This window comes from Pseudophryne corroboree, chromosome 3, assembly GCF_028390025.1.
Source record: "Pseudophryne corroboree isolate aPseCor3 chromosome 3, aPseCor3.hap2, whole genome shotgun sequence".
Lineage (NCBI taxonomy): Eukaryota > Metazoa > Chordata > Amphibia > Anura > Myobatrachidae > Pseudophryne > Pseudophryne corroboree.
This window is the reverse complement of record NC_086446.1, coordinates 157,200,974-157,213,228: the sequence shown is the minus strand read 5'-3', so window position 1 is coordinate 157,213,228 and position 12,255 is coordinate 157,200,974. Positions and strand designations below refer to the sequence as shown.

At 42.8% G+C, this 12,255-nt stretch overlaps 1 protein-coding gene across 1 annotated transcript in view; it reads right to left on the bottom strand.

Annotated features, from left to right (window-relative positions):
- The window catches only part of RBP3 (retinol binding protein 3), a 187,948-nt gene that overhangs the window by 91,535 nt on the left and 84,158 nt on the right, over positions 1-12,255 (bottom strand). The window contains exon 2 of the mRNA XM_063963114.1: positions 9,068-12,195. Coding sequence (XP_063819184.1) covers positions 9,068-12,195 — 3,128 coding nt within the window. The remainder of the gene's footprint in view (positions 1-9,067; positions 12,196-12,255) is intronic.

The window sequence follows — 12,255 nt, the reverse complement described above, 5'->3', positions numbered from 1 at the left end:
GACTGATGACGGACCTGCTGGACACTGTCAGCTCAGCACCGCAGACTGCTACAGTAAGCTACTATAGTAGTATGTATCAAGAAGAAAGAAAAAAAAAACCACGGGTAGGTGGTATACAATTATGGATGGACGAGCGACTGCCGACACAGAGGTAGCTACAGCCGTGGACTACCGTACTGTGTCTGCTGCTAATATAGACTGGATGATAATGAGATGAAATTAATATATATATATATAATATCACTAGTACTGCAGCCGGACAGGTATATATATATTTATTATGTAATGACTGATGACGGACCTGCTGGACACTGTCAGCTCAGCACCGCAGACTGCTACAGTAAGCTACTATAGTAGTATGTATCAAGAAGAAAGAAAAAAAAAACCACGGGTAGGTGGTATACAATTATGGATGGACGAGCGACTGCCGACACAGAGGTAGCTACAGCCGTGGACTACCGTACTGTGTCTGCTGCTAATATAGACTGGATGATAATGAGATGAAATTAATATATTTATATATAATATCACTAGTACTGCAGCCGGACAGGTATATATATTTATTATGTAATGACTGATGACGGACCTGCTGGACACTGTCAGCTCAGCACCGCAGACTGCTACAGTAAGCTACTATAGTATGTATCAAGAAGAAAGAAAAAAAAAAAAAAACACGGGTAGGTGGTATACAATTATATATATATACAATGATATATATATATTAAACTGGTGGTGATTAATTAAACTGGTGGTCAGGTCACTGGTCACACTATCAGCAACTTGCAAGTAGTACTCCTAAGCAGACAATCACAATATACTGGTGGTCAGTGTGGTCACAATGGCAGTGTGGCACTCTGGCAGCAAAAGTGTGCACTGTACGTTAAAATATGTACTCCTGCTCTCAGACTCTAACTGCTCCCCACTGTCTCCCCCACAAGTCAGATATACATATACAGTCACACTACACTTCAGCAAGTAGTAGTACTCCTAAAAATGCTCCCCAAAATTACTAAATACTGTGTCTCTCTCTACTCTAGTCTCTTCTCTATAAACGGAGAGGACGCCAGCCACGTCCTCTCCCTATCAATCTCAATGCACGTGTGAAAATGGCGGCGACGCGCGGCTCCTTATATAGAATCCGAGTCTCGCGAGAATCCGACAGCGGGATGATGACGTTCGGGCGCGCTCGGGTTAACCGAGCAAGGCGGGAGGATCCGAGTCGCTCGGACCCGTGAGAAAAAAGCTGAAGTTCGGGCGGGTTCGGATTCCGAGGAACCGAACCCGCTCATCTCTAATATACACACACACATATATAGTTCATGTGGCGGATGCTTCTCTTGCGTGTCTTGCTGATATCAGATCATCACAGGCATCTCCTGGCTGCAAGTGCCACTAACTGTATATGATTTATTGATGACACCCGCATACCCTCCAACATTTTACACATAAAAATTGGTACAAATTAGACAAGGGGGCGTGACCACGGGTAAAGGGGTGTAGCCACGCCCCTTTTCCTATACTTTCAATAGACGTTTGGAGAGCCAAAAATCGATACAGACCATAATGAAAAGGTACTGTACCTATTAAAAAGGTACAGTTGGAGGGTATACACCCGGGCATAGTACTGCAAAGTGGATTGTAAGTGCCAGCTCTATCTATCTATCTATCTATCTATCTATCTATCTATCTATCTATCTATCTATCTGTGCTTAACAAGGCTTTATGGTGGCATAACAGTATGCAAAATGTCATAAACGCAGTCAAATAATGAGCTTCATGATAGTCACCCAGCCATCATGAACAGCGTCCACCGGTACCGTTTTGGTGTATAAACACCTTCCACATGGACTGTACGGTACCGTTTATGACAATTAGCATACTGTTCTGCCACCATCAAGGACTGATGTATGTCTTTTATTGATGATTTTTATTATGATTAAATCACTTTTTTTGCATTAATGTGCTGGTCCCCATGTTTACAGAGAAGGACATCTGGTGGCGGCCCTAACCCTCCCTGGTGGTGCATAAACCGAACCCCTCTCTCCATAGCCTAAACCCCCTGCAGTCTACCCTCCCTGGCGGTGTCTAACCCTAACCTCCCCGCAACCTAACCCTAATAATCCCCCTCTGCCCGGCAGCCTACTCTAGCCTCCCATTTGGTGCCTAAACCTACCCCCTCCCAATAACCCCCTGACCCCGAGGCCTAACCCTAGGAGTCCCCGGCATACTTATGGCCGTGATGTCTGCAGTCGGGATTCCGGCCTCAGCATTACTGTGTGGTGCATTGTGAGTAAGGGATACTACTGTGTGGTGTAATTTGAATTGAGGGTACTATTGTGTGCCCATGCCCTTTATTTGGCATATGCACCTTCCCCATTTCAAATAAAGAGGGGGGGGGGGGCAGTCCTTTACTTTGCCAGGGGTGCTCAGACTCCTAGATACACCCCTGCTCCTACGTTACCTCAAAGACTGGCTGCACGATCAGGAAGTCTATAATAATACATCCCTGGATAAGGAATTTTTGGTAGGGGGAGATTTGATAATGTTTTTACACCTTCTTGACCAGGAGGTTCCGTCTCGCGTGAAGGAGAACCCGTTGCTCTGGTCTCCCAGGAAGCTGTGGCATACTCTGCGCCATCAACACAATGTAAATGCACATAAGTCTCTTTATCTCCCTTTTATGTCCAACCCTGATTGTGCCATGCCCGATAATGCCACCGCCACGCCCAAGTTTGTAAGCCGCTGCCCCTGCAACATTCCATCTCCACCTTGGAAATGGAGCGTTACCGCCTCGCGAACGCCTCTGCCTGGCACAGGCATTCGTAATCACTGCAGGTCACTCGCAGTAAATGTGGGTGCATGCACAGGACGGGCCCCGCCCATGCACCCGCGGGGTGATCGCAAAAATTGCGGTTGGATTTGCGATCCAGCCTTAAATTGGCCCCTATGTTCATTGTTCAATGAGTTATACATTGCTTCAATAATATATATTTAAAAAACACAGTTAGCTGATTGATTGCTACGAGCAATTTCATAATTTTTGCTCTTTCGAAGGATTGATACATCTCCCACAGAAATTCCAAGATTATCTCCTGCATACAGTACCATCTACAAAAAAATAGATTATGTATATAGAAGCAGCCAGTCCCATGTTTTATGATAAAAACAATTATTTTTAGGTTTATCAATTCTCTGCCATTCCGTGATAATTTGTTACAATAATTTACTATTTATGGCGATATAAGTTATGTTAATGTTAAATTTGTTTCATGTCTGCACTAGAGAATACATTTTTAATCCATAAATTTATTTATCCATGACAATAATATGATGTTTGTTATCACTACCAATAAATAATTACTTTTATCATTACACTCTCTGGTCATTTCCTATTGCAATTTGCAGCTCACACATAGAAAAAAGGTTTTTGATCTTTGAAGTTGATTGGGACCATGTTAATCCATTGAACAGATGCATCAAATATATTGGATCTTCCCATGCTTGCCTAATGTTCTGGTTCCTGCAGGAAACATACGGTTTTTCGGCTAGTCTCCTACACAAGTAGACAGAATCACTAGAATAATATAGGGACTTTGCAGTCACTGAGGAGGGTGTGTGGCATAATTACGCAATCCTTTCGTAAGTGCATCATTATAGCCCCACCCTCTATTCAAATATGTGGAAAATGTGGCATTTTAAAGTGAGCGAGATGGGGCTTAATGACAAATCTAGACCTGACCTGCCCACATTTCCATCTACCTACATCTCTCCAGACTTCTCCTGGAAAAATCTCCCAAAATCTCTCACTTTCGGGTTCTCACACCCTATTACATACCCCCATCATTCTACAGCCTGTTAAAGGTTGTAATATTCACCCTTTTTAGCGCTGGAGATACACCCTTTTTTATTTACAGTCCCAACTTTGGGGTAAGTTGGGAGCCCCTTATTCTTCTTAGGCTGCAATTCTGTGCACCCTTTGGCACTGCTAATTAGAAATTATTTGACTGTCAGGTTTGGACCTGGCTTACCTACTTCATATGTACGCCATCAGCATACACGTATACTAGCATAGTCTGTCAAGAAGGGATCCAATGATCCCTCTCCTTGGAAAATCTACAATACTATAGCCCATAACATCATAGGTGCCTACTCTCCCGAAAAACACAAATATATTATAAAGAGAGCGCTACACACCTGCAGTGTCTATATACTTATAGTGCAATTTAAGGTAACAATTATACCAACATAGTATACGGAAAAAAAAGTGGTCGCAGAGTGGGTAAGTCTCCCAGAGCTGCTAAACCCCAACTACCATCCCCCCTTTCTTTCCCTGTGCACTCCTGGCAGCAACCCACCAACTACCCTCTGCCACTTCCTACCCCTGTGATGTGAGTTCCTGGCAGCCATATGCGTGCGCAGCTAATAGGGGTGCACCGCCTTTTGGGCGTGTCTAGCACTACCCAGGGACATATCTAGCACTATTTTACATTCTCTCAGTAAAATCACATGGCTTAATCTAATTTCTCATTAGTTCTTAACAATACAAGTGGATATAATACACCCCAGAGGAAAAAAATTAACATAACTGTGCAACCACCGGCCGGTACAGACTGTCCGCTACGACATACTGTAACCCTGAGTCATAACTGCCGCTGCACCCTGTGACTGCTTAAGCTTACCATAGCACCCCCAGTACTTGAACTCTGATTTTGAGTGGGCCACTCTGAAAAGTACAGATTTAGGGGGCCAAACATTTGAATTTTAACATAACACAAGTGCCATCAGAGCCACATTTTCTTCTTTCTATGCCATCAGACTCTTACTCTGCAGGACAACAGCATGCCCCCATGCTCACCAGTAGCTCCCCATGCTCACCTACTGACAGTAGTGCCCCTTATTCACATTATGCCATACAATATGAGCCAAAATTTACATTATGCCACCCACTATGAGCCAAAATTCACATTACGCCACAAAGTATGAGCCAAATTCACATTATGCCACACGGTATGAGCTGAAATTCACGTGACACACACAGTATGAGTCAAGATAACATTATCCCACACAGTATGAGCCAAAATTCACGTTACGCCACACTGTATGAGTCAAATTCACATTATGCCACACGATATGAGCCGAAATTCATGTTACGCCACACAGCACGTGCCTCGGTCAACTTATGGCAAATTCACCACTGGTGGCTTAAGTATGACAGCACAAAAAAAATATATATACTTCCAATGCTGATGTCACATCCATTTTGTATTATTTATTATCTTTGCACATTTTTTCATGGGATCTCTAATACTGTATGTATGAGGATTGACATGGATATTGATAGATTTGTCCATATAACTGTGGCTATTGCTAATGGAACCAAAGATATCAGGAATAGCACGTACGGATGTGCGGTGTGACATCATCATTTCATCAGGTGAAGTCAGTCCCCCCCTGTGAGGCCACCGGCAAGTAAAGTACACTCAGCAATGTCAGCATATATTAGCGGGTGGAAATCACTGTGCTGCAGCAGGCAGTGTGGGGATGCCAGACATTAGGGGGTGCCTGTGCGAACCAGGCACCCCCCGTGCACACGCCTATGCTGGCAGCAAATCACCAACCCCCCTCCTTTCTTTCCCCGAGATGTGCAGCAACCCACCAACTACCCCCCACTTCCTTTCTCTGGAATGTGTGCCACCAGCAGTCCTAACCTCATTCTACCCCACCAAGAAAAGTTACCGTTGTTGGAACAACCAGCTAAACCTGTTCAGGCTGCATGGAACTCTCACCTAGGAGCCTCACTGCTGGCATTCATCTATGTGATATTGCTGGCACATTAATCGACAGGTATAGTGGGTGGCTGATATGTGCCAGAAGTATTATATTCAATTGTTTTTATTGTGTATTTTTTTTTCTTAATTACGGTCACTACTGTGTGGTATAATTTGAATGACAGGCACTACTGTGTGTCATAATATAGATTACGAGCTGTACTTTGTGACATAATGTGAATTATAGGCACAAATCTGTAATATGGATTATGGGCACTGCTTTGTGGTTTCGTGCAAATTCTGGGCACTACTGTCACTGTGTAGCATAATGTAAATTATGGGCACAACTCTGTGCCATAATGTAGATTACGGGCTGTACTGTGTGACATAATGTGAATAATGGGCACAAATCTGTGGCATAATGTAGATTACGACAGTACTGTGTGTCATAATGTAAATAATTTGCACAACTCTGTGTCATAATGTAGATTACGGACACAACTCTGACATAATGTAGATTACAGGCACTATTGTGTGACATAATGTGAATTATGGGCACAACTGTGAGGCATAATGTGAATTATGAGCACTATTGTATGGCATAATGTGAATTATGGCCACAACTCTGCTGCATAATGTAGATTATGGGTATTGTAGTATGGTATAATGGGAATTACAGGAACCACTGTGTGCACAATGTACATTATAGGCACTACAGTGTGATATAATGTGAATTAGTGGCACAACGGTGAGGCATCATGTGAATTACGGGCAGTACTGTGTGTTGGGGGCAGTACTGTGCATACTGGAGAACTTCTTTTGTAAAATTCTGTATTTGCTCCAAGGGTCTGCGGGCTTAAAACATAACATGAGTGGAGAGAAATGTACTGGGCAAGCCAAAGGAAATTTTATTGGGCTCCAGTTGGTCTAGAACCGGCCCTGGTTCTAGACTAACTGGAGACGAGGCCAGCCCCCACCTGACTCCCGGCACGCCCTCTTCAGCCGTGGCTGCACCCCCCATTGTCATGCCATACACAAGGATGTGCCAGGGCTGCTTCACAGCTCCAGTACGTCCTTTGCCATATAAGTGTATTTACTGTATGATGGTGTATGTACCTATGCATTTGCCTTATTAACATGGTGAGGTATTGTGCCATTTATTATACCGTATAAATGTAACCTTTTATGATTATGCACATTGAATGGTATGGGGGGCAATACATTCATTATGGTATAAGAGAGCTGTAATGTCCATGTGCAAAAGGGGGAGATGTACTAAGCAGTGAAAAGAAAGTGAGCCAGTGGAGAAGTTGCCCATGGCAACCAATCAGCATTGAAGTAACATTAATAATTTGCATACTTTAAAATTATACAGAGCAGATACTTCTCCACTGGCTCACGTCACTCTTTTCACTGCTTAGTACATCTCTCCCTTAGTATATTTGCCCTGTTTTTATTATGTCATTAGCACTGGGCACTTCCTATGATGGTTTGTAGGGTTTCTGATGTACTCCAGCAAGAAACGCATACTATAGTGTTTCTGCAACCCAGCAGACAGATGCCATGGCTGGGAGGTTGCTGCCAGATGTCATACCAACTCTGGTGCAGACTTGCATTGGCGGGCCCTCAAAAAGTTTGTTATGGGGCCCACAAATTTCTAGTTACGCCACTGTAATTCAATCTGTCAGTGTTCTTATGCCTTTATCTGGTTGCAGTTGCACTTGGTAAAGTCTAATATTTTTGAAATTGATATTAATTATTATTGCATGATGTCACAGTAACCCATTTCTGTATGACTTACACGATTAGCCATCATCTTTTCCTTCGTTCAATCCTTTTTCCCACTTGCCTTTTTCTATATTGTGCAGAACTAGAGCTGGTGCCACACAAGCATTTTTTAATACTTACTTCTTCCAGGCAGTAAAATGCAGTTTTCCTAATCTAGTTTAGCGATGCACACATTTCTATGGAAAACACCAGTCCCTTCTTTCCATCCATTAATATAACCCTGCGAATGCCACATGTAGTGGCTGGCATTTGTTTGTGTCCCAATATAGTGGTTAAATGTGAGACCATGCATTGTAACAAAACATCTAGGTGGTAATGGGGAAACTTTCCAACAGAAAGATTTACATAACAGAACTCAAATCTGTAAGCTACTGTCCCCAAATGCTTGTGTGATACTATTTACAAAATACATTAACAACCTACCATTATACTTATACTAACATGAACAAATGAGAAAATTTATACTAAAATATTAGCAAACAATTACATGCTTGCTTTCAATGCCTAACATGCTAGTCATGTAAAAGCTAATCACTGAAGTGCATTGCATTAAAGTTAGCAAATAAAGTTCAGAATGTAGCCATCTGTAATTGGGTTGAGGAACCCATCTTTAAATCTTTCCTTAGGTGGGTTTTGTAAAAAGTGCATATCCACTGTACTATTTCTTCTGCCTTTCTGTACTTTTCCTACGCAAATCAAATATTTAAAAAGTGCGCTAAAATGTAGTAGGTCTTCATATTCTGTATGCTGACTGCTTTATCGTCAATTCTTAGTCGGTTGTTCTAAATTAAGAGAAATTTATTTAAAACAAAAAGTGGCCAAAGTTAATGCTTGGTAAATGCAAGTAAACATGCAACCATTCTCAGTGATAATCTGGTTACTCTGGAGCTGTCTCCTAATCTAATCATGATACTTCATTTCACCTCAGCTGAGAAGCCTTGGATGGAGAATAAGTGGACAGAGATAAAGTGGACGGAGATAAAGTACCAACCAATCAGCTCCTACCTGTCATGTTACAGGCTGTGTTTGAAAAATGACAGTTAGGAGCTGGTTGGCTGGTACTTTATCTCCATCCATTTTATCTCCATGCAAGGCTTAGTAAATAGACCTTTATTATTTATATGAACGTTAACATGTCTGCTGGAGAAATTTGGTACATAGAAAGGAAAGCAAATAAGTGTGTGGAAGGCAGATTCTAGCTATCATTTTATAGAATATGCATCATAAATTATAGTTATTATTTTCTTGTTCTCTTTAGAAGGTTTTATACATCTACAGATGTGTCCACATACATCTTTGCTATATCCCGCCATGCATGGCACGGTTTTGCATGCCATAGACTCAGAGATTTAGCCATGTCTTGTCATTTTTCCTAATTTGCTTCTTTAATATGTTACTTTATACATATTCTATTATGGCAAACAAAAATGTTAAAATTCATCCACTCGCTACTTGTGAAAAACAGCTTAGCTGTGTTTTGCATGTTGTGCACACATCTGTATATGTCTTACCTGCATGGGCACAACTCCTGGTATGCGGGCCTTTAAATTCTCTGGGATGTAGGCAGCTTTCAGATGGACATCCCCAGATAGTGTCTGAAGATCATGGTTGAGTTTCTCAGCTAACTCCATTCCAGATTTAATCATTTTATAGTCCACTTTCTCCACCAATGAAAGTAGTTTGGAAGCCACCTCTGTCCCCGTTACTGCAAAAGCATAGTTGTCTGCCACCAATTTCCCAACTGTCTGTATGACAGACGGTATCTTGGAGCGCAGTCTAATGATGCGATGAGCAAAATTCATAGCCTCATTAGCTTGAGTGACAACATGAGGCTCAACTCCTGATACGCTCCACACTTTACCAGTCACTGAGCTCATCACCACCTGGTTAGGAATTGACACGTAAAGGTGACTTTCCCCAACTTTGTACATACCAACAGAAAGGGACACCCCACTAGTTGGTTCCCCAATGACGGTGGCTCTGTTTAGATCCTTCATTGATCTTGTAAATGCTGCAGCTGCTGATCCTGTCATGTGACTTGTCAGAACATAAATGTCCTTAGTGGAGCCATATCTTTGGCCAGCCACTACTGGTAGTGTCCAGATTTCAGTACCAGTTGAAGTGCTACGGTCATATACTGTGTACAGGTGCTGCAGAGGCTCCGCGTCAAAAAAATAGGAACAGAAAATAGGGATAGCAGTGGAATACCCACCAGTGTTGAATCTCATATCAATTATTAAGGATTTTGTGTCAACAAGCTTATTCCAGACTAGAGTGACCAGTTGAGGACCAATTGCTTTAATAATTTCTGCATCAGCCATCATGTCAAATCGCAGATAACCTACATTTTCCGGCAGGACTTCAATTTTGAATAGTGCCTCAATAATGTAGTTGAGCTCTTCGGGAGAGGGAATATTTGCTGGCTTTTCTTCTAAGATCTCTGGTTCTACATTACTAAAAAAGACATGAAGTCGATGATCACCTGAGATCTCCTGAATGTCAGATGTAAGTTGGGAAGCCAAGGATTCCAGATCTACCACAGAGCGGTATCCACCTTCGGCCCACTTACCCTGGAGGGTGTGGCTGACTTGGTTTGCCACCTCTGGAATGGCGTAATGGACTTCTAAAAGAAGCCCAGTGCCCTCTACCAATGCAAACACTTGTGGATGAAACCCAATGATTTCTTTGGCTCTGTCTAAGGCTTCATCTGCTAGAACAATAGCATCTGGAACTACTCCTCCCCCAAGCCAACACTCACCATTGTTATCTATAAAGTTGATTACTGGTACAGTGACAGCTAAATCGCTGTCTTCCAGAGTAAATGACCGTGAGTGCATAAGGGTCCCAGATGTGATTTCACCAATGATTGTTGCCCTGCTCAAGGACTGCATAAGATATGCAAATTCCTCTGCTGATGTTGCAGTTCTGTGACTGGTCAAAACATAGACCCCTCTTTTAGAGCCATAGGGTTTTCCAAGCAGCTCAGGAAGGCTATAGAACTCCTTGGTAGAGTTCACAAGCCGATCATACATAGTGAACAGGCGGATCCTAGACTCTGGCTCTTGGAAGTAGGACAGCAGCAAAGGAACACCTGCAGAGGGCCCACCAGTGTTATAGCGTAAGTCTATAATGAGATTTTCTGTGCTGGCGATTGGGTCCCACACTTTGTTAACAATGTAAGGTCCTAATTTGGCAAGAATGGAGACATCAGCAAATTCATCAAAGCGGAGGTAGCCAATGCTTCCAGGGAGGATATCAACTTTGAAAACACTGTTCACCAAAGCTTGAAGAATGTTTTCATCATCTGGTAATTTCTCCGCAGATGGGTACACTTCTGATATTGATGATGTTTCTGATTTACTCCTTAGTACCAGTCTTGGATCCTCAGTTACTAACTGGAGCTCATAATTTAATTTGGCAGCAAGATCTTCTTCAGAAATGACTGAGGCGTAGTCTATAGTGTTAAGGTGCCTTAGTAAGCTTGGGATCCGGTCATAGAAAGCATAGAATTTCCCTAAGACCTCAGTGAGCTGGTGTAAGACATTGGGAATTTTAGAACGAACAGAAAGAATGGCTAAAGCTTTATTTAGTGCATCCTCTGCATTGACGACCACACAAGGGAAAACACCGGCAACTTCCCAGCTTTGTCCAGTCAGAGGACTTATAGACCTGGATACTGGAACAGTGATGTAATAATCGGACTGGCCAATCTTCATTTTCTGGATGTCCAAAGACCCACCTGCAGTTTTCTCTCCAACCAATATTGCCCTGTTCATGTGCTTTAGAATGTAGGCGGCATCCTCTGCCACACCTTGGGTGAACCTACTTGTGAGCACTATCACATCTTTGTCTTTGCCATACCTCTCTCCTATCAGTGTGGGCAGTGTCCACAGTTCTGTGGTGGTATTGGAGGGTCGATTGTAAATGGTGTCAATGTGGACCACCGGTTCAGCTTCACATAAATAGGACACAACAAAGGGAATTCCCGACACCTTACCCAGAGTGTTGTACCTGAAGTCGAGGATGAGAGCGGAACTTGACATAAGTTTCTGCCAAATGTTTTTGACCAGAAAGGGACCGATTTGTTGTACCACATCTTGACCTATTATGCAGTCAACTCGAAGGTATCCGATGTTTCCAGGCAAGACCTCATATTTAATAGAATGATCAGCCAAGAACTGCAGCTCCTCAGGAGTGGGGATTGCTTCCTTATCTTCCTTCATCACAGACACAGCCGGCTCATAAGATACTATCAGGCGAGGGTCATTTAGGGACCCCTGTACCCCAGCTGTGAACACACTGGCTAAAGTATTGAAATCTGTGACATGTAGGATCTCCCCACTTTTGATTGCCTGCTCAATAGTTTGCTGCATTCCTACCAGATTCTCCGGATAGCAGTAATTTTCAAGCAGGACCTTGGCCATGTCCAGCACCAGAGAAGGTTGAAAGACAGGGTTGCTGCAGGCATTGTAAAACAGTAGCATCAATATCAGTGTCTGATGGCACGGAGACATATCTGACACAGCTCCGGAGTCACTGTTCCTGTGTCCACTGTGCAGTCTGCTGCTGCTTCTACGACTTAGAATGTAGAAATAAGCCAGGGCAGGGAACAGGGAATTCTCTTTTATCTCTGCTAAACCTTTAATCACATTAATGAAATTACGAGCATCAGCACAAGGGTGCTGGGTAAACACAGTGA